Source organism: Podarcis cretensis (assembly GCF_951804945.1).
Source record: "Podarcis cretensis genome assembly, chromosome: 3".
Classification (NCBI taxonomy): domain Eukaryota; kingdom Metazoa; phylum Chordata; class Lepidosauria; order Squamata; family Lacertidae; genus Podarcis; species Podarcis cretensis.
In genome coordinates this window covers 41,632,370-41,659,244 of record NC_137172.1, presented here as the reverse complement: position 1 = coordinate 41,659,244, position 26,875 = coordinate 41,632,370, and the positions used below count along the sequence as shown (strand labels likewise).

The following is a 26,875-nucleotide window of genomic DNA, read 5'->3' as shown; positions in this document are numbered from 1 at the left end:
CAGATCATGCCCTTGTGTCCTTCTTTGTCCAATGGGCTTTTCCTTTATGATGAACTGCTTGAATAGTTTTGCTATTTTCTATGTTGTACAACTGCACCCAAGTACTGTGGAGTATTGTTTTAAACATATATTAATGTGATCTTAAAAGAGTGACTGCATAGGAGACTGTTGCCAACCCCAGCCTGTATCCTGTGGGGTCGGTCTGCAGACTCCATGGTGTACTTAGCACAGGGGCAATAAAAGAAAATAAGCATTAGCAGGAGGCCTTAGTTTCCTGTCCAGAGCTCAGCTTAGCTTCCCAGAGGAAGGAACACAAAAGTAGAGTCACCAAACACTGCAGTGGCCTGGCTGATGAGGCTGATTCTCTGTTACCTCACTGACAATCTCATTAGGGCGCTCTTGATGATGTTTGGCTATGCTTCATAATGTGAAGACCCCAATAAGAAGTTACTTGTTAGCCTCATGAAAAATAGCCACTGCAGATAAACTTTAACGGCCAGTTGCCTCGCAACCAAAAGTCTGTCTCGTGAGAGAATCCAGTTGCTCTAGCAACAGCCTTTTGACAGGTGCTGAGAGCCACAGACAGCAGAGCTCGTACTGGTGGCTGGGCCAAAGGACACTTGACTGATACACCACACTACCCTAGACAAACAGATTACTTCACCAGCAACACTTGCTACCCTGTGAACTCGTAGTAAATACACATTTCAGAATGTGTTTTCTGTTACGGAAAGAAAGGAGCTCAAGGCATCAAAACACCGGTTAGAAAATTAAATACTTATACTCTGAATTCAGTGGAAAGGAGGGAGGGATTTGCAAATCCCTGTCATCTCACTGAAGAAGACAGTGGCAAAGACATGAGTGCAATTAAGCTTGGGGGTGGGGGAGAATAATAGCGAAAACAGCTTTGGGTGGGCAGCATTTTCCAACTTCTGCAGTCTGTTTCGCCATTTGCTATACCATAGCATCAAGTGTCCTAGCCACCAGTGCAAGCTCAATTGTCTCTGCAGCTCATAGCTCGTATAAAATCAACCTTATTATTTTCCTTAGTGTTTAGTTCAATATTTAAAATATTATGTTTAGAAAGTTGGTGCTATAATCATATATACTATTGTACTGAAATATACCTGAAGGATCCTCTCAACCCTAACATACCAAATTGAGCCCTTTGGTTGCAGGTGAGAGCATCCAGCAGGTACCATCTTATCAGGAGGTTTGTTTCACACAATGTAATAATTTGGCCTTCAGGGTTGTGGTACCTACTCTTTGAAATCCCCTCCCTTTGAATATTAGACGATTTCATATATGCCTACAGATGATAAATTTTACGATTTTAATACAGTATATTTTTCTTTTTGCCATTTTGGACAAAAATTCAGTAAACCAAAATTACTGTAAACGAAAATTTAATGGCAAAGGTTTAGAAAAAGAAGCTTATTGGGAAATTTTTCTTCTAGCTCAGACTCAGATGGTAATCAGTTATGTTGGGGAGTCACCTGCAGGGAAGGAGGTACATAGCATTCCCTAAAAACCACTAGCACATCACCTCGTTTTAAATGCAGGCCAATCCACAAACCTTTACAGTTAGGCAAATTGAGTTATACTGACTTTAAAGGCAGAACATTGGTTTGAATTTTGGTTTTTGGCTTAAATGAGTTGTGGCTAGGGCTGACTGACCCACAGATAAATGTTTCCCTATGGTCACGTGACTCAGCTTCCACTGAAGTCAAAGGGACTCTTTCCTTTGACTTCACAGAGAGTTGTATCAAGCTCTGTTTGTCCGAGAAAAAGCTAATACGGAATTTAACTGAATAAACACTTTAGCAGTGAAGATTACAAAGTAACCTTTCACTTGGTCTTTTTCTTAAACAGAAGGGAGATGTTTTGCTGCCAGTTTGGGTGTTTATTTTCCAGTTTCCATAGAAAATAATTGGTCTCGTATTTTCTCTCTGCCTAGGAATAAATACCTTTATTCATGCTCCCTAAACTTAGCAGCACGCACAGCCAGGACTCATGCTGAGACGCGATCCAAGCTGTCTCCTGCCACAATTCACTGTGGACAGATAAGGCTGTACCATTTTTATGTGGGGCTTTGAACCACTGGATGAAAGTATATATTTCTTGCAGCACATTTATCCTGTTGACTTCTGCAGTTCCAGCCCAGAGATAGAATGCTAAAAAGAGAACAGTAGAGGCCATCAGGGCAAGAAGTCCGACAGAGACAGCACCCGCTGCATATGCTGTTATTTAAAGCATTATTGTTTTCCTTATTACCCTAGAGTCCATCTTTATTATTTTTGTTCCTCTTTGGGAATATTTTAGGCTAGGTTAGTTAACATGGAAAATACTAAATATACAGCATCCTAAAATACAGGCATTATGTGTAACAACCCAAAACCAGCCTAAGTAAATGAGATAGAAAAGGTGTGTTAGGCCAGGGTTTTCTTGCTGGCATTAAGTTATATGGCATGCTCAACAAGAGCCCTGAGCAATATTAGACTGACCCATTTGCTGTCATTTCATCACACCTCCTGGAGAGCCAATATTTAGGGGTAAGCTCAGCTTTTCTCCTTAACAACCTATATATATTACTTAGGATTTACTTAGTCCAATATGGAATAACTCAGGCCACTTTAAACAGTATGGCAGAAATTGTGGTGGACCCTGGGGTCTCAAATTTCAACAGCACCCTGTGCAATGGCAAAATTTGATGGCCCTGCCTCTCACCTTCCATTCTACATCATAGTTGCGGTTTCCCCTGTGGTGCCCCCAAGGCTCCACACCCAGGTTGCGACCCCCTAAATCCACCATGTCGGAGCTTCACTTAGTGGGCATATCATTTTTACACACTGTTCAGGGCCAACTGGAATCCCAGCTACAATTCTCCTGGCTTGTGTACTCATGCGCCTTTCAGCAAGTCCCAGGAAATTGCAAAGTGGAGGAAGAAGGTTTGTTTTCCTAGGTCCCAATATAACATCATCCCCAGCCCTTGGTATGGCCTGGTTATAAATACTTCCAGGTAAGTCTTTTGCTGTTATATATTATCAGAAGTGAGTAGCAGACAGTTTTTGTGGCCTGGAGCTCGAGTTAGGTCCCTGCAGAGGTGGGGGGCAACCAGGTACATTTGCCCTGGGCCTCGAAGGGCTAAGTTGGCCAGGGGCCACTGCCAAGGACTGGCTGCTTTTTGTTTGAGCTTATAACTTTATCCTAACAAGGCTACCACCCTGGGCCTCAGAAGAGCTCTACACTGGCCTGGCTCAAGTACTTGTGCTTCTCTGCTCTCCAGTTCCTGTTGTGCTACCTTGGCTCTCCTACAGCCTGGCTAGGGTTCTTCCTAGTATTCACTGCTGTGCTTCAAATGTTTTATCTGGCTACACCCTCAGCCAATCCTGACCCCTTGAATGAAGACACCTCAATGAAGCTTGCAGACCACACTTTGGAAACCCCTGATCTAAAGAACTCCTCCCACTCCATTAGGCCATTAAGTGCAGAGTCGATGGTTACTTAAAGCTACTACTATGTGATGTGACAGAGTAACCGCTTCACAAAGATTAAAACTGTACAAGTGGGATCAGAAAGCGAGTATATGGACTATTTTGATAATATGGCAGAAGACTGGCCTACATTCACTGCCTTGAGCAAGTACACTGCCCTGTGATCCTCCCAAAAAATAAACTGCCAGTATTGTTGAACTAATAAATTTACATAGCGATAGCAGAGGCTCACTAGAGGTTTATCATGGAACATACACAACAGAAAGTAGGCTGGGGAAAACATGCTCAGGTAGACAACTGGAATGCTGGCCAATAACTAAATGATGATGGTGGTAACAACACATTCATTTCCAGTGCAATACATGCACCAACAAGAACCCATATTTTCAATTTCTTTCTGCAAGTGTTACCTGTAAAATACAAAGCCATTTACCTGTACAAAACATATTGAATATTTATTACTGAATGAAGTGTGCCATTTCATAAATGCAAGCCGAATTTCAATATGTTTTATTACATTTTAGGTGTCATAACAGTAGACATTGACTGAGGTGAAAAGAACAACACTTGCTGCGAGCAGTCCGAAATGGAGGGTATGCCACTCGTGACCACAAAGTTTTTCTCTCAAGTTCCAACAGTGGTAAATATTTTTCAGTACCTCCGTGTGAGGACTGCATTATTTAAACAAGCCTTTAGCTATCCTTCTGAGGCTTGAATGAGTCATGTCTCATATTAATAGGTTGCTGTGTCTCCTCCAGCTGTGAAAGCTTCTGTCCTTATACAGTGGTGTTGTGTCTACATAAGGCCAAACTGCAATACATACAAATGGCCATGATAGCAAGGGGTGGGAGTCAACAGACCCTTTCCCAACTTCTGATCTCTCTCTGTTCCCAAATGAGGTTTCTTGCATTTAAAAAGCCCATCAGGCTACAGTTACATGTGTCTATGTCAGTGGTTCTCAATCTCCACCCCCACCCCCACCCCCAATAGGCCACTTTAAACTTCTGAGGGTCTTGGCAGATTTTTCTATCTGCTGTAGGATTTGTAATGTGCTGTGCTAGATGATACAAGATTTTTAATTATTTTTGTTGCTGCTTTTATTTATTTTATTTTGTAATTTATTGTATTACAGTATTCCATAGAATAATGAGGGCTACCATAGCAAGATGCCCACATTCTTCCTGTCTGAATTTTTAGTGGATGGAACAGGAAACACTACTGTAGCAAAGCAATGTTGGTGTCATTTTGTGAGCAGAAGCCGGCAGAACTGTTCTGGTTGAGACACAGGATGACCCCTGACCCATCCAACCTGTTCCCCGAATGACGAATCTGGGATTTGGATAGCTACTAAATTCCCTTCTGCTGGAAGAATTTGAAAATATGCCAGCAATGTAGGTTTTGTTGAACACCAGATAGTTCACTTGCTGATCTGCTGGCCAGTCACTCGCAGAAATTTATTTCTTGAAAGATCAGAGATCCATTTTTTCTTGCAGGACCAGAACCAGTGTTCCCGTGCTTTGGCTTATTATCATAATGTAGCCATTATCTATTTGACAGACACTATCATATATACGGGACGCGGGTGGCGCTGTGGGTTAAACCACAGAGCCTAGGACTTGCCGATCAGAAGGTTGGCGGTTCGAATCCCTGCGACAGGGTGAGCTCCCGTTGCTCGGTCCCTGCTCCTGCCAACCTAGCAGTTCGAAAGCACGTCAAAGTGCAAGTAGATAAATAGGTACCACTCTGGCGGGAAGGTAAACGGTGTTTCCGTCTGCTGCTCTGGTTTGCCAGAATTGGCTTAGTCATGCTGGCCACATGACCCGGAAGCTGTATGCCGGCTCCCTCGGCCAATAAAGCAAGATGAGTGCCACAACCCCAGAGTCAGCCACCTTTAGCATATATACATTGCTGAGGATGAATAGTTTTCATGGGTCAAACGGGGGGGGGGGGACAAGGGAAAAGAAGAAGCATAACAACATTGCTTTCCTCCATCAACCCTTCAGCTTGCCTGATAACCCCAAATATATATGCAAATAGTCTTGTTTATCTGAACTCCAAAGTAAACAAATATGCTGAACATATTTCTGGTCATTCAGAAAATAAAGTTTCATTGTTCTCAAGAGCTCCACAAAAATAGAAATCTATTCAGTTGGGGGAGGAGAGTGTTTGCTTTTCTGCTAGATCTTTAGCTGTCGTTGTGGCCTTCTTTTCCCCCAGTTGCTTTTAACATCACACAAAAAGCTAAGAAAACATTTTTATATGATTCCAGGCTGGATTTACATCCTCAGGCAACTAGAAATAAACTGTTGCTTGCCACAGATGTCAGAAAGATTTTCTTCACGTGAGGTGGCACTTTGTCCTATAGCCTGAAGGCCATGAGATGATATGTAGGCAATACATGCGGTGTGTCAATAGAAATGTCACATCTGTCATGGCAAATGTGGGAAGTATAATACTATCAGAACAGAAGAGTGGTGTCGTGCATTTTGTACACTGCCACACAGAAGATGGAAGAGTAAAGTGTCGCTGCATTATCCTCCCAGCAGATACAGATATTTTCTTCCCTGTGCTGTTCCTGTTAGAAAGTATGCTTAGATAAGGCTGCCTAGATTGACACTTTGCACCCAAAACATCCTGGGGTGTAGTGTGTGGATAGAGTTGGGAGCCTGCCAGGACTCGAAGTCCTTTTGGCCTAGGGCTCACTGAAAAGCTGAAGGGAGATTCCCTCATTGAGGGAGCTGTGAAAGACAGAAACTCCCCCAGGTTCTAAATCATGGGTAAGCAAACTAAGGCCCAGGGGCCAGATCTGGCCCAATCACCTCCTAAATCCGGCCCATGGACGGTCCAGGAATCAGCGTGTTTTTACATGAGTAGAATGTGTCCTTTTATTTAAAATGCATCTCTGGGTTATTTGTGGGGCATAGGAATTTGTTCACCCCCCCCAATATAGGCCCCCCCCAAGGTCTGAGGGACAGTGGAGCAGCCCCCTGCTGAAAAAGTTTGCTGATCCCTGTTCTAAATCATGCATTTGGGCTTGCAGACAATTTGTGTTTGTGTTTTTGGGTAGGTGGATTGACCATCACTTTCTGCTATTCCCCTTTGCATGGCCACTACTTCCTCAATGCTGTTCTTCTGGCTGTGCCTGTAACTGTTTCCTCCAGGCTCCTGAATGGAGGAGTGTAGCTTTATTTTCTCTCTCGCATTTGATCCCTCCGATTTGCACATAACCAGAAAACTGCTTTTGCGCACTTTCTGGGCAGGGATTTTTTTTTTAAAAAAACAACAACCCAAAGTCTGTGTGCTATCTTTGGTAATTTATTGACATGACAGAATCAACAAATTAGAAGGCAGGGACAAAAAGAAACATCCACTGGCATAGGAGTCAACTCCTAGGGGCTGGGGTCCCTCTGCCCCCCCCCCAAATATTTGAGGACCCCTCCTATTTGCTATTCAAATGGTGTTCGTGCACCATGTCATGTGATTATGCGGGGCAGGGGTTACTTAGCCCCTCCCCCATATTTTATTCAAGTTTGCACCACTGTCTACTAGTATGAATAGGAAAGACCAAAGTTGCTCTTTATATGCAAATTCAAATACCTGCAGGTGTGAACTACTACTGTCTAATCTGAATGGGGGCAGGGGGGGAGTGGATTAACAGCTCGATAATGTTCAGATCTCCTTCATGGATGACTGCCAAGTGGGGTGGGGGGGGGAGTCTCTCATTTGAGATACCTGGGGATATTCAAAGGGTTTAATAATGGAAGTGAGAGCTGGACCATAAAGAAGGCTGGTCGCCGAAGAATTAATGCTTTTGAATTATGGTGCTGGAAGAGACTCTTGAGAGTCCCATAGACTGCAAGAAGATCAAACCTCTCCATTCTTAAGGAAATCAGCCTTGAGTGCTCATTGGAAGGACAGATCCTGAGCTCCAATACTTTGGCCACCTCATGAGAAGAGAAGACTCCCTGGAAAAGACCCTGATGTTGGGAAAGATTGAAGGCACAAGGAGAAGGGGACGACAGAGGACGAGATGGTTGGATAGTGTTCTTGAAGCTACAAACATGAGTCTGACCAAACTGCGGGAGGCAGTGGAAGACAGAAGGGCCTGGCGTGCTCTGGTCCATGGGGTCACGAATAGTCAGACACGACTAAACAACAAATGTTCAGATGTGGACAAGCCCCAATCTGCTCTTGAATTCTATTAGCCTGGTGTAAAACGAGTTACAGTTCTATTTCAAAGACGTTATTGGGTTACTTGAATTTTTCTGGTTTCTTTCTGATTTTTCTCTGGATTATAGTCATAGAGAAATAGTGACACCCAGTGGCTAGGAACAGAAATCAGAATAAAATTCTGGACTTTAAAAAATAATTTTCCAAAATGACTTTATCGGACGGGGTGGGAACCACATGTATAATTACAACGAAAAAAGGTGGAGGGAAAACAAACACATACAAAACACACTATAATTAAAACCAAATGACATAACTAAAATAGTAAACTTTTTTTTAAAGTGGCAAGGTATCTTGGTATGTCCAGTAGCCTGTGCCCCAGAAGTTTTTCCCAGACATTTTGAAGCAGCCCTTGGTAATTCTTGCAATAATTCCAACTGGGTTGTTCCATGAAGAGGAAGACTGAGCTACTATATAACAGCTTGTTTGACTACAAAGACACACACACATCCACACAGAAAATAATAATTTGGGACCGATAATACTAAAATAAATAAGAAGTAAATTTCTATACCGCCCTTCAGTCAATAATCACAGAGCAGTTTACAATATAAAAACAGAAAAATACATAATATAGTAACAAACAAAAACAATAACCCTCCTTCAGTTTAAAAGGCCATAGATTGTTTAATTAGCCAAAGGCCGGGGAGAAATGTTTTCACCTGTTGCCTAAAGATATGTAATGAAGACACCAGACAAGCCTCCCTCTGGGGAGCATTGCACAAATGGGGAGCATTGCACAAATGGGGAGCCATTGCAGAAAAGACCATTGCTGTGTTGCCACCCTCCAGACCTCTTGTGGGGAGGCACTTAAAGAAGGGCCTTGGATAATGAGGGCAGGGTCTGGGTCGATTCATATGGAGAGGGGCAGTCCTTGAAGTATTGCAGTCCTGAGCCATTTAAGACTATAGGTCAAAACCAGTACTTTTAATTGGGCCTGGAAGCTAATTAGGAGCCAGTGCAGTTGGGCCAAGATTGGTGTTACATGCTCAAACTGTCTTGCTTTGGTGAGCAACCTGTCTGCCAAATTCTGCACCAGCTGAATTTGCACCGGACTGCACCAGTCTTCAGAAGTGGCCCCACGTATAACGCGTTGCAGTAATCTAACTTTGATATTTAAAGCAAGGGTTTCCTGGCTCCTAGTTCACACACTTAAGCTGCAATCCTAACTCCACTTACCTGGGAGTAGGCCTTTCTGAATTCAGTAGCACTTCTGAATAGACATGATTAGGATTGTACTGTTAACCACTAGCCTACACTAGAGGAAGAGTTCCCTTTACGTACTAAACATTTTCCTGCACACTAAGTCTATTAGTCTCACTTTACATTTTTGCATTTACAATCTACACTGGTTTGGACAGACAAAAACTGACAGTTCAGATCAGTTTTGTATTATTTAAATGTATTTGCCATATCGTTTCTTTTTATTTTTTAGAATTCCTGAATATTCTTTCTTGTTCATGTCATTATAGTCAGCCTCTTCCATGGGACAAACTGTGATGGATGGTCCATGAGTGGTCACAGGAACTTAACCTCCTTGGCTGGGGAGGGCCGGATACAAATAAAAATTATTATTATTATTATTATTATTATTATTATTATTATTATTATTATTATTATTATTAAACAAAAACCAACACTGAGTTAAAGGGCATTGATATTATTTTATTTATTGTAAAATTTCTTCTAAGTGGCATACATGACTCTGCCCCTCCCTATATTAGCCCCACAACAACCCTGTGAGGTAGGTTAGTCTGCGAGACAGTGACTGGTCCAAGGTCACTTAGTGATTATATTTGCGTGCTATAAAGTTTGAAGACAATTAATGTTCCGGTGGCGTGGCATTTGCTCGCCCAAGAAATTAAGTGACGAAGGTGATCAACACATTCCAAGTCTCCACTGATTCAGGGCAACTGCTGCAATCATATGAGGCAGGTCAAGGCCAGGGTGACATGACTTTTCTGTGTAAGAATTTTAATTAGCAACAGCCTGGTAATGCTCATAAGCTGCTGAAAGTTAACAATTGCTACAGTTTGGGATTTATACCAAAAGGCTGTTTCTTTAACAATCCTCTTTCTCCTAAAAAGGAGATTAGACATTTATCGGATAGTCATCTACTACAAATATTACAATCCTTCTTCTAATCTTATTAACAAGCCTCTAAGGAGCATTAAGAACACTTTTATTACACTTGTGGGAAATAGTCCAACTAAAATGAACCCTAAAGCTGCTTATCTCTAGGCAAAGCCAGTACTTTATAACTGATGGGACTCCAAATCTCAACAAAACTCAACTCGGAAAGCTATCTGAAGCTAATTTTGAAATGACTTGCTCCTGTAGAACTTCATTGAGCACAACATCACAGATGCACAATTGCCTTAAAGGCATTACAGAAAGCTTTATCCATGAAGTTGTCTCCATCCAAAGCCAGCCCTACTATTAGGCAGAGAAGGAGGCACCTCAGGCAGCAAATTTTGGGTATCATGAATGGGCAGCAAATGGTTATGTTATTTAATTTACTTTTCTGTTTTTACAGCCAGGGAGAGAAGGGGTCCTTGTGGAATCTTCTGCTTCAAATATTCAAATAACCAGGCTGGTTTTGTGTACAATGCACCTTGACATGGGGGGGATGAGGCACCATTTGCTAATCTGCCTCAAGCAGCAAAATGTTTGGGGCTGGCCTGGTTCCACTTGCTCACATTTTATCAGCCTAGTAATGAGTACTATAACTTATCCTACAGCTGGTTTTACAGTTGGCCCCAATATATTTTTCTACAACTTTGCACAAACATTTATTTTTATTATTTACTTTATTAAATTTGTACATCGCCCTTCATCCAAAGATCACACGGCAGTCCACATTAATGTGGAACTTCAGATATTAAGAGTCTGACAGTCTCCAAAGTTTTTTGTTATCTTTAGGAGACTATTTCCCACCCAGTCTGACCAATGGCCTACCTGCATTATAGAATCATAGAATTGTAGAGTTAGAAGGAACCCTGAGGATCATGTAGTTCAACCCCCCGCAATGCAGGAATATGCCGCCGTCCCATACAGGAACTGAACCTGTGACCTCAACATTATGAGCACCACGCTCTAACCAACTGAGCTATTTCCTCAGCTTATTGTTGACACTGATTGTCAGCAACTCTGCAGAGTTTCAGGCACTAAACTTTGCCAGCCCTATCTGGATATGCCAAGGATTGACCCTGGCACCTTCTACATACAGAACATATGCCCTACCACTGAGTTATAATTTGGGATAGAACAGCAATTTGATTCAGTTTGCATTTAAATACGAATCTACCTAATTCTCATTATTTGAACATATAATGCAAGTATACAATATGGTGTACTGTACAATAAAATAAGGATGAGGCTATTTAGTGTTTTGTTTATTGTTGCACTTTTTTTTACAGTTCATACTGGAAATGTTTCTGTCCCTTGTTATAGTGTGCATTTCAAATGCCTTGTTATTTTACTAAAAGGCAATTGCTGTTCCTTATTTAAAACAAACAAAAAAAAAACCAGAGTGCTCAGGCTGAATTAGAAAACCACTTCCATCAGTCTTGGGGTTTATATGACAAGAGATGGTTAAAACTATGTGTGCAGGACTGGCCTTGTTTAAGAAAGTATTACCTGCACCTCACTTCTGTGACTCTGCTGTGCTAAGTACATCAAGATCATGAGTATCGAACTGCCAGCCAGTCAAATTGATCTTTTGCAAATAATCTAGCTGAGTTATCACACAGGTCATTGTCCAGACTAAGTGGGCGGAAGGCAGGAAGCCTTGCTGTCAGCTGAAATTGAGATTTGATAGCACCCCTAGGATGGTCAGCCATCCATCGCTTGTCATGAGATTCTCTGCCATGTCCAGGTGCTGGAGCTGTCTCAGGGATGTCTTCATGAAAAGTTTACTTCAGAAAATATTTTACAAGCTTATTATTTTGTATAATCTTAAAAAGTTTCTGATCCCATGTAAGCCACCCTGGGAGACTTTTTGAATGAAGAGTTGGATGAAAATTAAATAAATAATAAAACATCCCAGGCTGAAGGTTCTTCAGAGAGGTTGTAAGAAAACTGGGAAGATGGAAAGACAGCCCTGTGGTGGAAAAATAGTTTTATCTGTTGAGTGTGATGTGAAGGGATATTTTGCCTGCCAACTGCCTAGTCACTGCATTTGAACCATGAAGTACATGCTTACCAAAATTATTGCCCACATACCATGTAGGCTTTCTTTCTGTGGATCTTTTATCTGTGGCACCATTTTTGCTCTCTGTCGCTCATCTTCTGTGGTTAGAGGCGTTGATTCCACAATAAGGTCTTGCAAGTTTGTACAACTTTTGAGAACTTCCCTCAGCTTTCCTTTTTTATTATTTTGTTTATGCATTTTTATAACTTATAGATACATCATATAGTATTCATCATTATCTAATTCTGTGTATTCTATCAATTTATTCTGCCAAGTTTCTTTCATGGGTATCTCTTTTTCTTTCCATTTTTTTGCATATACCACTCTAGCTGTGGCGGTTGTGTATAAAAAGAGATTGAGTGCCCCTTTTGGAATATAATCACTTGTTATCCCTAATAGAAATGCCCCAGGTCTTTTGGGAAATGTGACCTTAAGGATCTTTTTAAATTCTGTATAAATCATCTCCCAGTATTCTTTAGCATATTTACACGACCACCACATATGGATCAGGGTTCCCTCTACCTTGTGGCACTTCCAGCATAGATTTGACCCTTTTCTTCCTTCAGCTTTCCTGTGAGGCCAGGACTTTTGCTGATCTTCAGCCTGACGTGACGCAGAGCAGCTTTTTTTCCAGATACTTGACATCACCTCTTCCTAATTTGTTGAATTCCTTTCTAAAGAATTGATTTTTGAGTCCCAGTTGAAGAATGAGGAGATAGCCTTTTCAGGGATGACTGTTTTCAATGGAATAGTTTCAGAACATTCCTTTTTCCTTACCTTCTACATCTCCCCAAGAGGAGGAACCGCCAAAAAAAATCTAATTTGATGAGTTCCAGCATGCTCACACAATTAGAAATTGTTATTTAAAAAAACACACACACCCCACAAATGTACGTAGGAATGATCTGAGTATTGATGCATAGTTTTTTATCATGGAAAAATTCCTTGAAATCTTCTCTCAGTTGTTTCAGAGATACTTTCATAGAGGAAGCTAATGGCACACTCCACAAATGAGTTTCCAAGAACTGCAACTAGCGCTTCTTCCACTTGATAATTTCCTTCCTTTTTCATGGATTCTATTTCTGATGACAGATCATGGGAAGATGGCAATCCAAAAAGACTGTCTTGCTGATGAATGGCTGATAGGTGCCTGATAATTTTTTTGGTGGCTTCAGCTTATAATCTACAAGTATACAGAAAAAGAAAGAAAGAAAAATAAGTAAACTGCGGTATGTAACAATAATATCTGAGATGCTATTCATTCTTAGAAGGTAACTATGCCCTCTGGCCTTCTCTTCATCCCATTGGATGTTAATAACTTGGAAAGTCTCCAAGTGTATTCCTGGAAAGACTTATGAAAAATTCAAGATACCGGCTTTAGTCTCTGAGCTGTGTATTTATTCATGAGGACTATAGCTAGCAGGACTTGTTCTTTCACACTGGAGAAATCCTCAGGCTGAAAATCAAATCTGTGGTCAAATACTCCCTCTAGTGCTAAATCTCCACAGGGGTTTATGCTTAGGCGAAAATGGTCTTCACAAATCCCTCTGCTCCTGTGCTTGTTTTCCTCTGCCAGCAAATCATGTATTGTAGAGAAGAGAATGGTTTGTTTTGTGGATTTAAAGTAGTTTTCCCCACTTGGATGGCACAAGCAATAACTACAAACAAAGGGGTCTTCATATGGTTCTTGACCTGATTTCTGAAAAAATGAATCTGTTGTATCCAGTTGAGACAACAAGCCCTCTGCTAACTGGCCTTTCAATACATTTCTAACTAGCTGTTTTGCACTTTCCTCAGCCAGATCACCTGTCTCATAAATCAGTGACCCCAAAAGCCTCAAACTTCTAATTGACTCAGTCTTTGTAGTAACAATGACTGTTTTTGAATTTACAAATGTCTTGAATCAGTGATTATATTTCTGTGCATCTCTGGGGTTTGAATCCATCATATCCATCTAACAGAAAACTCCTGTTTGCCCATCTCATATTGTTCTGTAAGAAGTTGCTCACACACAGTTTCATACAGTCCTGCCTGAGTACTGATAAAGAAAACAAGCTTGAATTTTCTCATCGAAGGTTGGTTTCCATTAGCCCACAACCAGGCAATCCTTTTGAGGAGAGTTGTTTTTCCTTTGCCTCTATTATACAGGTTGCCATATTTCAAAAAGTTGTTGAGTTTTTGTTTTGCAAAATCTCCAGAAAAAACTGAGGTTTTTAAAGAAAATTCGCCAAAATATCAATATTTCTGAGATGAGCTGCCATACGCCAAACATTTTAACTGATTTTAGAAAATTCCACCCAGATGCTACTTTTGACAGATGGATCCCAGCTATGTCTGGGAAATTCTGGATGTATGGCAGCCCTAATGAGCCATCTTCTACTTCATCTAAAAGGGCATTTAAAGACAGCTGTCCTAGCCTCCAAAGCAAAGTATCTGTATAAGTAGTTGTAAAATTTAAAATGATGTCAATTTATTCACGCAGTAGGTGAAAATTTTAAAATAATGGACACTTATAAAAGTCAGCTAAATCCTGAGCCAAGTAATCAAGGTGTTCTTGAGATATTTGTCAAGAAGCACCTGAAAACAAACAATTGCAGGAACATCTTAATACAGTGGTGATGAACTTTGCTATTTGATAGCTAATATCAAAGCTAAATAGCTAAATTGCAACAATATAAACTAACCATGTTATATAAACTAACCATGTTGCTGGACTCTCAGCTCCAATCAAGGGTGCCAACTTGAATAAAATACAATACAATCCTAAGCGTGTCTATTCAGAATTAAGGCTCACTGAATTAAATGTGCTTATTCTCAAGTCACTGTGTACAGGGTTTAGTCCAAAATAGACCTTTGCACAACTCATGTTGTTTGTGTAGGGGGGCGGGGAGAGCTTCCGGATTGTAGCTGCACCCTAAACTGCAAATTTGCAAGTTGCCGTATTTTTCGCTCTATAAGACGCACCAGACCACAAGACGCACCTAGTTTTTGGAGGAGGAAAACAAGGAAAAAAATATTCTGAATCTCAGAAGCCAGAACAGCAAGAGGGATCGCTGTGCAGTGAAAGCCGCAATCCCTCTTGTTGTTCTGGCTTCTGGGATAGCTACGCAGCCTGCATTCGCTCCATAAGACGCACACACACTTCCCCTTACTTTTTAGGAGGGAAAAAGTGAGTCTTATAGAGCAAAAAATACGGTATTTTTACTCACTGGATTTCCCTCATAAAGGGCTAAATTCCGATTAGGTTGGGGAGTGCTGATGCCAACAACATTGTATAGATGCAGGAAATAACTTGCTTGCATGACCACCAATCCCACTATAAACGCCCAGTTGGGAGCAAAGAGAGGATGTGTGCACACACATCATTTTGGAATGGTTTGGATGCATCCCATGTATGCACGTTTTTCCACGTCTGTCCTTATCTAAGTGGCAGCATGCACTCTCCCCACCACAATCAAACTGGATTTCCCCCGTTTATGGAAAATCCAATTGGGGGGGGGACCAATATGCTACTCCATTGTGGACACACTGATGTGCACTGTGTGTGGGTGTCCCCCCATTTCCACATGTGTGATGATGTTTTGCTGAGTACAACGCTTCAAAGGCTGAAATATGTATACAGCCCAGGTGTGAAAGAGAACCTAGTATACTCAAAGGTAGAAAACATAGCCAGCCGCTGTACCTCAGTGGCAGAAGATCTGCTTTGTATGCAGAAGGAAGACCTAATAATAATAATAATAAAAATAATAATTTATTTATACCCCGCCCATCTGGCTGGGCTTCCTCAGCCACTCTGGGCGGCTTCCAACAAAACCTCAGGCTCATTCCTAGGCATATCCAGGTAGGGCTAGGTAGGACAACCCCCACAAACCCTGGAGAGCGGCTGCCAGTCAGTGCGTCGTAGACCCCACTGAGCTAGCTGGGCTGCTCTGACTTGGCGTCAGGCGATTTCCAATGCAAGGCGTGGGAGTGGCCAATGACACGCGAGTTACCCGAGGAAGGCGGAGTTAGGCCTCCCGTGGCCGGATGCACTCGCATCCTCCCCTCCCTCTTCGCAATCGTCCACATCGAATCTATTTCCCCCTTCCTCATCGCGAGCTCCCATTCAGCCAATCACCGGGCTCGATGGCCCCGCGCACCAATGAGATTTGCCGCAGAGGTGGGCGAGGCGACGGCAACGAGGAAGCACTTTTCATCCCGGCCAATCGGAGAGGGCCTTACTGAGGCCCACTCGGAAGGGCGGTCTCACTGTTGTTTTGTCCCTCAGTCAGGAAGAGGCGGAGGAGGCTGCGGTGGCAGCAGCAGCAGTAGCTTTGGCTCGGCTCTGCCTCTCCGGGTTGCTGCCGACGGGCTTCCCGGTGGTGTCGCTCGCTCGACGGGCCCGGCTTTCGAGGCTTTAAGCGGGCGGGGCCATGCAGCCTCCGGGCCCCCAGCAGCCCCCACGGCCCCCGCCGCCGCCGCCGCCCCTTTACGCGCCCAACAACGGGGACTTCACTTTCGTCTCTTCGGCCGACGCCGAAGGTAAGAATTGGGGGGTCATGCAGTGGGAAGAAAAAGGGCGCCCCTTCCTCCAGCGCCCCTTCCCAGAGCTGCGTCAGGGGCGGCAGCCGCATACCCGGGGCTGCCAGGCTGAATAAGCGGGTGCCGTCGGGCTTCTTTCTGCTGTTTGGGTGTGGGAATGTGATCCAGTGTAAATAGCCCCCGCCACAGGGTTTACGTGGCAAAAGGCACCTGCGTGCAGATGGGGCGTGTTTGACCCGCTTAAAAAAAGAAGCAGATGCAGATGGCGAGGGAGCTTTCTGGTGGTGGTGCATGCAAGCTTTTGAATGGCAAATGAATGGAGGGCTAAATAAAATAGGTATAGTTACAGATAGGTAGCCGTGTTGGTCTGCCATAGTCAAAACAAAAAAAATTCCTTCCAGTAGCACCTTAAAGACCAACTAAGTTAGTTCTTGGTATGAGCTTTCGTGTGCATGCACACTTCTTCAGATACACACAGTATCTGAAGAAGTGTGCATGCACACGAAAGCTCATACCAAGAACTAACTTAGTTGGTCTTTAAGGTGCTACTGGAAGGAATTTTTTTTGTTTTTAAAATAGGTATGTGAGATTGACAGGCCACCCACATCTTCGAGGCTTCTTCCTTTTACCTGCTTTTGGTAGCCTCACCCTGCACACAGGATTGTCTGGAGGGGGCAAATCCTGCCATGAGTAGGGATTGGAAACTTGTGCTTTGGGAACGACCAGTTTTGTGCTGGGGAGAAATTGATTAGGTGTGCGTGGACGACTATATTGCAGCGCATTTCACACATCCTTTTTTGAGAAGGCCAACTTCTGTATTTTCAAGAACCACTGTGCTATTTAGACAGTGGTCTGCCAAATTCTTTGGTGCCCAGATAGCACTATGATTCGTATCTGATTTAGCTGCCCACATCAACCTCCTTTGTTGATTGGGATTATTGTGGCACAGTATGCAGTACAATCCTGACAGGGGTCCTTAAGACCAGCAGAAAAAAACCAATATGCAGTGTGTCAGCCAATGTTCCACTTTGTTGGGCTGGTGGGAGCAGAGACAAAATGTTAGATCCTGGATAATTCAATGATCTCTTATAATAATCTTTTCTATAATTTTGGTATATTCCACTTTTGTGGAATATATGTATTGAAACTCATGCATAACCACCTATTTTGTAATAAGGAAACTGTATTTTTGGTAGTTTTCTCATAAATGTGTCATTTTCCCTGTCAAGATCTGAGTGGTTCGATAGCCTCTGCAGATGTGAAGCTCAACCTTGGTGGAGGAAATGGGGAATTTATCAAAGAATCTACTGCAACTACATTCCTGAGGCAGAGAGGATATGGTTGGCTTTTGGAAGTAGAAGATGATGATCCTGAAGATAATAAACCTCTTTTGTAAGTAAGAGTACTCTGAGAGTCTTAGTTTTATTTTGTATTACAAGTGGTTACTTGCTTTAGGTCAGTATTGTGTGTGAATGGTGAACAAGGATGCAATAGGAAAATCATTAACTCTTCATTAACTACAGACCCTTGAATAAAGTGTAGACACAGATTATTTGTGTCTCATGCAAGAGATATTTTTTAGCATTATAAGTAAAGGTTAGAATTCCAGGCAATTCATCACTGTTCGTAGTGGACACATTCTCCCATTACACTAAAATGTAGTTTAACGTGACATGCATGAGCAGGAACAAACAGCAATGAATCTTGGGCTTCTGCACTCCCCTATCCTCTTCTTCTTGGCTGGGAAAAGGACTTCAGAAGTTCTTGCTTTTCCATAACTATGATTTGCCATGTTCTGTGAGGAGGAAACTGTGCCTAACTCTAATCTGCCTTAATTTCAAAGAAGCCAACTTCAAAATGTAGCTGAAGGTGGCTTGTTAAATCTAACAAAAATTTTACACTTTTGCCTCTGTCTTAATGAAAGCAACTCTGTTTTTGTTAGCACTATGGTTGTGGGCTGTTTGTTTGTTGCCTTTCCTCCTTAGGTTTCCTGCTGCAGTCTTCTTTCCTGAGGGCTAAGAGCAGAGTAAGGAATCAATAGGTTCTTATCCTGAGATTGGTAATGATAAAGGGCAGACTAAAAATGTATTAGAAAGTAATAACTATGGGGCAAATCAGGCTGTCAGGAACGTAGGATAAGCCTTGTTACTATTCGTCTTGCTGTTACAGAAAAGTGGCATTGCTTCCATTTGTTCAGTGATAGCTGAGGTTGACATGGGCAGAGAGCAATTTCTTTTTACTTTGCATGTTGTGATTTATATGTTTTCATTTCAGAAGCTGACTAGAATGCAAATATATAAAAATATTCATTGTATATATAATTAAATGCAAAACATAATACAGTTATAATACAACATCTTAATAAACCTAAACCAAAACATATATTCACAATAGTTTACATGAACGTGTATGAATATTCTATAAATCTTTGAGCTACTTTGTTTTCTGGTGCTTAAATAATTTCAGAAGCATATTTTGAAAGTTCTATTTTTTATATAACTTTAGGGAGGAGCTAGACATTGATCTAAAGGACATATACTACAAAATCCGATGTGTCTTGATGCCGATGCCTTCTCTTGGATTTAACAGACAAGTAGTAAGAGATAATCCTGACTTCTGGGGCCCTCTAGCAGTTGTCCTGTTCTTCTCAATGATCTCATTATATGGACAATTCAAGGTGTGTAAAGGCCTTTATCTTAAATAACAATAAAGGTAGCTGAGATATCACATGGTCTTAGGCAAATGTCCATTGAAAAGCATTTTTCTTGTGTCATGATCTGAAAGAAATGCACAGTTCTTATAAACATAGAATTCTAGAATTGATAGGAATCCTGAGCGTTCTCTAGTTTAGCTCCCTGCAATGCAGGAATTCTGCCCACAGGCGTTCCTGGGTGGGCTTGAACCACCAATCTTCAGGTTAACAGCCAGACACACTGACCCATTGTGCCACAGTATGTTTTGTACAACTTGACATATAACCAGAGGTAAATTGTTCTGGAAAAGAATGTTGGAATGCTATTCCTCCCTTGCTCTCCTTCCCCTAGTGGTTCTTTATCTAGCCATGCAGTCCTGTGCATGCAACCATAGGGACATCATTGAGGGCAAAAACTCCTGAACACTCAGAATTCTAGCCAACAGATAGAGTCAGATGTGAATGCAATATTCCAGACTGAAGAATTAAGTGATCTTTTGAACACACTAAGTCAGAAAAGAAATGTGCAACCCTTATTCACCACCCCCATTTTGGGTGCAATTATTCCAGTGCACAAAGGTGGGGCTTCTCTTTATTTGTCATTTAAAAACTCTACCAGGAATTGCAGTAGAGCTCTGATGACTATTGCCATCCTTCCTTCACACAGTGCTGCTGAGAATTACATCAGTGTGTTTTCAGAGGCACTCTAGGGAGGAAGGAAGGAAGGAAGGAAGGAAGAAACAGCAACTGTAACTCTTATGTTTCTGTTGCTACATAGCTCTGGAGTACCAGCACCACCCAAGGAAAGCTTATAACATATAACACTTTCTAATTTTGAAAAAGACATAAAAGGGAGGGCATGATAAAGGTGTATAAATTGTGTATAGGATTGGAAGAAGAGCAGAGAGATAAATTTGTCTCTCTTGATAAGTAGAAACCAGGGCCACCCAATGAAGCTGAATGTTGGAAGCTTCAGGAAATACCGTATTTTTCGCTCTATAGGATGCACCCGACCATAGGACGCACCTTGTTTTAGAGGGGGAGAATAAGAAAAAAAAATTCTCTCCCTCTCTACTCAGCGCCCCTTCAGCAAAGCAGCAGGAGAAACGGAGCCCTTTCCATTTCTCCTCCTGCCTGGCTGAAGGGGCGCTGCGCAGAGAGGGAAAGCTGTGCAGCACCTCTCCAGGCTTCAGCGAAAGGAACCTGCAGCCTTCAGAGCGCACCGGGAGTTCCAGCTGTGCTCCGGAGGCTTCAGGCGGCTATCCCTGAAGCCTGGAGAGCACCGACCCCTCTTGCTCTCTGGGCTTCAGCGAAAGCAACGCGGAGGGAGCGCTCCCTCTGCGCTTTGGAGGCTTCGCGTTGCTATCGCTGAAGCCAAGGAGCCTGCACTCGCTCCATAAGACGCACACACATTTCCCCTTAATTTTTGGAGGGGGAAAAGTATGTCTTATAGTACGAAAAATACGGTACTTCTCCACACAATGCATAGTTAAACTATGGAATTCACAACCACAAATTGCAGTGATACTTTAAAAGTGGACTAGACAAACTCACGGAGGAAAAGGCTATCCATGACCATTAGTCATGATGGCTGTATCCAACATCCAGTATCAGAGGTGGCATTCTTCCAAATACCAGCTGCTGAGGAACATGAGTGGGGAGAGTTCTGTTGTGGTCATGTATGACATATAGGCTTCCCCTAGACATCTGGTTGGCCACTGTGAGAACAGGATGCTAGATGAGATGTGAGCTGGGTCTGATCCAGTGGGGTTCTTATGTTTAGCTGCAGCTTTTAACCCATAAGAAAAATCAGGAACCCCTGATGCCACAGTGGTAAGCCTTCTTCCTTCAATGGTTGCAAAAGCGGGGGACACCTTCTAATAACTTAAAGAAGTTAGCTGAGCTGTGTTCTTTCAAAATTAGTTGTTCTTGATGAAAGAAGATAGAGTATTAACATGACTCTTTTAAACATTTCTTAAGGTGGTATCATGGATTATAACTATTTGGATATTTGGATCCCTGACAATATTCCTGTTGGCCAGGGTTCTCGGAGGCGAGGTAAGAACCTTGTGATAGTGGACTTGGTCACTGAACGTCAAACATGAATTACCTCAAAATTGGTTCTAACCATTTGCGTTTTCAGTGTTACATCGCTTAATAATTTCTCATCTGAGACTCCTTTAAAAATAGTATTTGGTCACTATTATTTCCATTTTAACATTAATACAGCAACCTAGAATGCAGAATAGAGAAGGGATTTGATTCTTTCCACTGGGGGCTTAGAACTGACTTTTGGCTGATAAGGCCAAAGCATACAGGGTGGCAAAAGGGATGGATTGAAGATTTATGAGGTGGAATAACGGTGCAGATAATGTGATAGGTCAGAAAAGGCCCTTGATTAAGGATGGAGAAAATGTTGGGAACAAAAGCAACACCTGGAGGGCCAGAGGTTCTCCATCTCTAGACAAGCTGAGCAGTCATCTGAATCTCTTGTTGAAGCTGATAAATTATTGGAAGGAAGTTGGTAACTTTATTTATTTCAAATTTGCAGGTTGCATATGGCCAAGTTCTCGGCGTGATTGGATATTCTTTACTTCCTCTTATTGTAATAGCACCTGTACTTCTGGTGGTTGGATCATTTGATGTTGTTTCTACTCTAATAAAAGTAAGTTCACTATTTTGTTTGGCAGAATGGCAAAGCTGACTGAAAAATATGCCAGTTCATTTTTCTACTGTTTATAAGCAATAAATATTTTCTTTACTTGTAAGTAGAAAACCATGACTACTCAGCTAGTCCATATCAGTAAAGCATTGTTTGAAATCCTTTATGGCAGATTAGCAACAGATTAGGGTGCTTAAGTTTTATATATAAGCTGCTCATGAGTATTGGAGTTCAGGTTTTGTTCTGTTCATATTTTGTTACCTTATAATAGTATATGCAAAATGGATTCTGAATTTTGTTGGTCTGTTACCCTATAGCATGCCTGTTCAACTCCTAAGAGACTGCAATCTACTCCCAGTATAAAACAACTGGCAGTTATCTAGCCATTGACATTGAGGATTGACCAGAGATGTTGAGCTTTTTGGGGGGAGACCAGAGTTGTTGAACTTTTTGGGGGGAGGATTGACCAGAATTGTTGAGCTTCTTTAGGGGGGAATGACATAAATCTCTCACCTCAAACTCCTCCGCTAACAAACACACACACCGCTAAATCTTTGTATTCCCCATTGCCAACATAAAACGCCAAACACCATCCACTTGACGCTACAGAGGAACAGAGGGAGGGAGCGGGGGGGGGGGGCGAAGACATTCATTCTGCAGTTTTTTTAATTCCTTGGTCAATAAGGATCCCGCGATCAATAAGGAACACCAGGGGATCTACCTGACAATTGCGGTCGACCGGTTGAATATGTCTGCCCTATAGCAATTCAAAAACACTGTGATTTGTCTTGCATATTTTGCCATTTATGTGGCTTGTAAACTGCCTTCAGTACAGTACAGTACAGTACAGTACAGTACAGTACAGTACAGTACAGTGGTACCTCGGGTTACATACACTTCAGGTTACATATGCTTCAGGTTACACACTCCGCTAACCCAGAAATAGTGCTTCAGGTTAAGAACTTTGCTTCAGGATGAGAACAGAAATCCGGCTCCGGTGGTGCAGCGGCAGCAGGAGGCCCGATTAGCAAAAGTGGTGCTTCAGATTAAGAACAGTTTCAGGTTAAGAACAGACCTCCAGAACGAATTAAGTACTTAACCCGAGGTACCACTGTAATGTGGAAAGACGATATTCAAAAATTTAAATATTAGAGGAACTTAATTTACAATATTGCTTCCATCCACAGGATGGCACCATTCCAGTGAGCAATTATTTCATCTGGTGTAGAAGATCACATGACAACTGCAACTTTCACATTAGCTGTGGAAGCTCACAGATTTTCTAATGCTGCTTTCTTAATTGAATGGGACAGCTGGCTGAAGCACCCATGTGAACTGATCTGTCATTTCAGTCACTAAAAGGCAACAAGAAAAACAACAACTTGGAATGCCTTTGTGAATAGTTTCTTGGCTCCACTGATTTTCAATAGGCCTTGATTTTTAAGTCCTGTGCTTGGTCACAACTGGTTCTGCTTGTTCAAGATATAAATATTGCTTCTGGGGGAGTTTGAGGGGGTTTCATGCTATGTTAACATTTCATTTTCTTGTTTTTCTCAGCTTTTTGGAGTATTTTGGGCTGCATACAGTGCTGCTTCGTTATTAGTTGGAGAAGAATTTAAGACCAAGAAGCCCCTCCTAATCTACCCCATCTTCTTATTGTACATCTATTTTTTGTCCTTATATACTGGAGTGTGACTGCAGTGTTGGCTTTGGACAGGAACAATGTCTTAGCTTGCCATGAGGACTGATGAAATGTTGCCTGATTGAAAATACAAATGACTGTGTTATATCTGGCTGTCAAGGTTTTAGTGGTAATCCAACTATATCAGTGTATATTATTTAAGCAGTTTTAGTTACGTTAGAGATTTATAACAGAGTTTTAGGTTGAAGACTTATTAGATTTTTATTGAACAAAGTAAGAACATTGTGTTTATAGCCTGAAATTTCAGCATAACAGTTTGTTACTTGTGCCAAATGCACAAGGACCATTAAATTGAAATGGAATTCTGATTACTGTTAATAGTTCATTTCTTACTTTCAATACAGCATATTCTGTAGATATATTTATGAATCAGTCCCGATTGTTCAGACTAGCCTGTAACCAAGACATGACCCTTAATGTGGTGCCTTGCACACTCTTGATTTGGCCATTACAAATTCTGACTCTTAAAAGTGCATCCGTATGTAGGTTTAGGTTATTTCCTTGTTGAAGCAGGGGCATAACAATTTGAGCATCCAAATGTTTGAATTAATCACTGTTTTTTTATAAAATTGTATGTATGCCATAGAACATTTTTACAGTGTTGATTTGGAAATCTTTATGATAGTGGTGATAAATGGGGAGAAAGGTTTAAAGAAATCTTACAGTTCTGAACCAAATCTTATAATGGAATAAACAATGCTTCTCCAAAACTGTACTTGCTTTTATAATACCTTGTTTTGCTGTTTTGACCTATTACTGTTCAATGTGGGGTAATGTACTACTTTTTATGGTAAAATGGCACTCCTTAATATGAGATGATACCTGATGAAGAATGGCAGCAGTTAGACTTTGATTAGCAACAGAATTAAACTTGTGTTTTGATGACCAGGATAATTTTGACTTGGCTTAAGAATATTATGGAAATGGCTGTTTAATATTGGCCCAAGATTAACTTTTCCCCACCAAGAAAACTTGAAATTATAGTCTTAACTACAAGGACTTACTTAATATGATTTAGCATTTCCAAAGTACACCCTTGGTCCATGCCACCTATGGAGCTCTATGCCCATAAGCAGACTAATTATGTGTATCACCTGCTGGATTGGGAACCCCAGGCACTATTCAGATGCACATCTGAATAGGGATGCTTTTAGCACATGTATGCCTTTGAATCAGATTCAGCTTTGGATGCACATCCCCACCCACATTCTTAGGTAAGCAGTCATGTGCTAGTAGGCAATGTCGCTTGTTACTCATACTTGGAGTAGCCCGATTGAAATCAGTGGATATTGAATCCATTGGTTTCAATAGGTCTGCTCTGAGTTACTTGGTTGGACATTGCCCAGTGTTTTCTCCCCCTTTTTAAAAGAAATGAGCTGGATCAGAGCCCTTGACAATTGGGATTAAAAAATGAACCTTGCAAAACTGCTAGTATATTACCAAATTGTTTTCTAGGTTAGAAAAATAACAAAAAAGGAGACTAATTTAGCAGCCGATCAGCCTAAAAGTTCTTTAAACTGGGTTCAGTTTAAGTAACTCTTAAAGTATTTTTTCTGTTTAAATCGAATTTAAACAAATTAAACAACTGAGCAGTGCTTTTTATGATAGCAAGTTTCTAGTCTGAATCTTGCACTAAACCATGGCTTATTGAACCATGACAGTGTGTTATGTGTGAATTGTGTCTAGCAGCTTAACAATGGCTTTTAATGGCTCTTTGTTGGCTTACAAACTTTGCTTTCTTTTAAACATGGATTGGCGTAGTTAACTTTGGTTTGTTTGCCCACTTCACCCCAGATGCTCAGCAAACTGCAAAGGCACAAGGCCAAGAACAGCTGGAAAATGAATCACTTGGAGAAACAATCCATAGTTTGATCAGCTTTAGGAAAATTTGTGGTTAACCTCTTCGTTAGGCAAACCATGTGAAGCAAGCCACTATTGTATGAATCACTTTGCCTGTAGGCTGTGTTCATTATTCAACTAGGCCCAAATTATTACTGAAAAGATAACTCCTGGGTTAATTCCTAGTTTGTATGTACTGTGTTAATTGTGTCAAGAATGTATTCTATAATGAGTACTTTATTGAGATGTTCTAAAGCTTTAGCCCTTAATCTAAAATATTACCTAATTTCAGTAGATCATAACTTTAGTAGAGTCACTTCCTGTATTAGAATTGTCTATGTTCCAATTTGCTCAAGTTGCTCTTGCAACTCACCCCATCAGCAGAGCCAAGAACATGGGAAGGCTTTTATGAAAGCTTCATAGGTGCATTCCATGAAGATATTTATGTAAGAATCTTAGAATGACCCATGTATAAGTGATACATCTAATTATAAATTTTCTGAAAGTATATGCTAATAGTTCCAATTAGCATATGCTCACCTCAGTAATCCTGTGGTCTTTTTAGAACCATGTGTGATTAAATGGCCTAGCGACAATCAATTGGCGTTTTTTATGAGAACCGTATATACAAATGGAAGTACAGAAAATACTGCTGCTGTTTAAAATGTAAATACTAGCACAGCAACTTTTAATAACCATTTTAATTACTAATAGTGGAGCCCAAGGACTGAAGTTCATTTTTCTAGTTTACAGTACAGGGAATATACAGTACAGAACAGACATTCTTGACTAACGGGGAAAAATAAAATGCAATAGCCCAGTCTTTTTGAACTCGTGTAAGAACAGTAACATAGACTTGGTATAATATCTAGCTCCTTAAAGCTGTTGCTGCTGCGTTCTTAAACTTGTACCCTAGAAGATGTAGAGTGATATCCAACTAAGTTAGTAATATCCATCAATTTCAATGGGTCTATTCTAGGTATGGCTAACATTGAATACTGCGCTCAGTTTGAATTAAAGTGTATATTTATAGTGTGTATTTGGATTTAACACCAGTTTATATACACATGAGCAGAATTGCATAATGTTTCAAAATATAATTCACCCCTGCATATGCTATGCAAAGAAATGGTTGGGTTATTTAATGGTTCTAACAGTTTATAACAAATGAACCTTTTTCGTTACATTTGATTACTATTTTTAGGCTAGGCATATATGTAAATACCGTAAATGTATTTTATAAAATTTGGAATTAAACTTGTTTGCACAATATGTATGAAGCTTATTTGTACTCATTATACCTCCCAGCAACAGCATTTTCCCCCTGCTCCTGTCTTCCCAATTCAGTCCTCCAAGATCTCCATACCTACCCTGTTTAAACTTGTGCATTTCTAAAAAGAAAATTATTTTTATAAGACTATGGATAACACAAGCTTTTGTTATACCTGAAAACACGTAACATTTCTGTTTGACATCACCTCGAAACAGTTCTGCCATGAACGTCTTTTCACTGCCGATGGACGTGGGTATTTATCCGTGACTG

General features: G+C 41.2%; 2 protein-coding genes and 1 long non-coding RNA gene across 5 annotated transcripts in view; 2 read left to right on the top strand and 1 right to left on the bottom strand.

The window, feature by feature from the left end:
* The window catches only part of LOC307212358, a 46,541-nt gene extending 41,474 nt beyond the window's left edge, over window positions 1-5,067 (top strand). For both annotated transcript variants that reach the window (XR_013836953.1, XR_013836954.1), the window contains 3 exons: window positions 2,858-3,019; window positions 4,019-4,134; window positions 4,988-5,067. This is a non-coding gene — a long non-coding RNA (uncharacterized lncRNA). The remainder of the gene's footprint in view (window positions 1-2,857; window positions 3,020-4,018; window positions 4,135-4,987) is intronic.
* Window positions 5,068-9,646: 4,579 nt separating this feature from the next.
* On the bottom strand, window positions 9,647-16,008 carry NLRC4 (NLR family CARD domain containing 4; the record flags this gene model as incomplete). Its single annotated transcript, XM_079971292.1, is given in 8 exon segments — window positions 9,647-9,803; window positions 12,811-12,876; window positions 12,878-13,092; window positions 13,098-13,219; window positions 13,222-13,279; window positions 13,283-13,813; window positions 14,225-14,349; window positions 15,909-16,008. Coding segments are annotated over 8 exon segments (1,374 nt in total).
* A 146-nt stretch (window positions 16,009-16,154) lies between these two features.
* Window positions 16,155-26,604, top strand: YIPF4 (Yip1 domain family member 4). 2 transcript variants are annotated; one of them, XM_079970855.1, is made up of 6 exons: window positions 16,161-16,437; window positions 17,667-17,829; window positions 18,943-19,114; window positions 21,110-21,187; window positions 21,681-21,794; window positions 23,349-26,604. In XM_079970855.1, exons 1-6 carry the CDS (start codon window positions 16,329-16,331, stop codon window positions 23,484-23,486), a joined length of 774 nt encoding a protein of 257 aa, XP_079826981.1. In that variant the 5' UTR covers window positions 16,161-16,328; the 3' UTR covers window positions 23,487-26,604. The 2 variants fall into 2 exon arrangements, with proteins under 2 accessions (XP_079826982.1, XP_079826981.1); XM_079970856.1 differs by lacking the exon at window positions 21,681-21,794 and having other exon boundaries at window positions 16,155-16,437.
* The last annotated feature ends 271 nt before the right edge of the window (window positions 26,605-26,875 follow it).

Bases quoted from the DNA above. Each gene is read 5' to 3' on its own strand.
- YIPF4 (XM_079970855.1), top strand. From the start codon at position 16,329: ATGCAGCCTCCGGGCCCCCAGCAGCCCCCACGGCCCCCGCCGCCGCCG. The intron at 19,115-21,109 runs GTGTGTAAAGGC...ACATTTCTTAAG, and splicing joins CATTATATGGACAATTCAAG to GTGGTATCATGGATTATAAC. The intron at 21,188-21,680 runs GTAAGAACCTTG...TCAAATTTGCAG, and splicing joins CCAGGGTTCTCGGAGGCGAG to GTTGCATATGGCCAAGTTCT.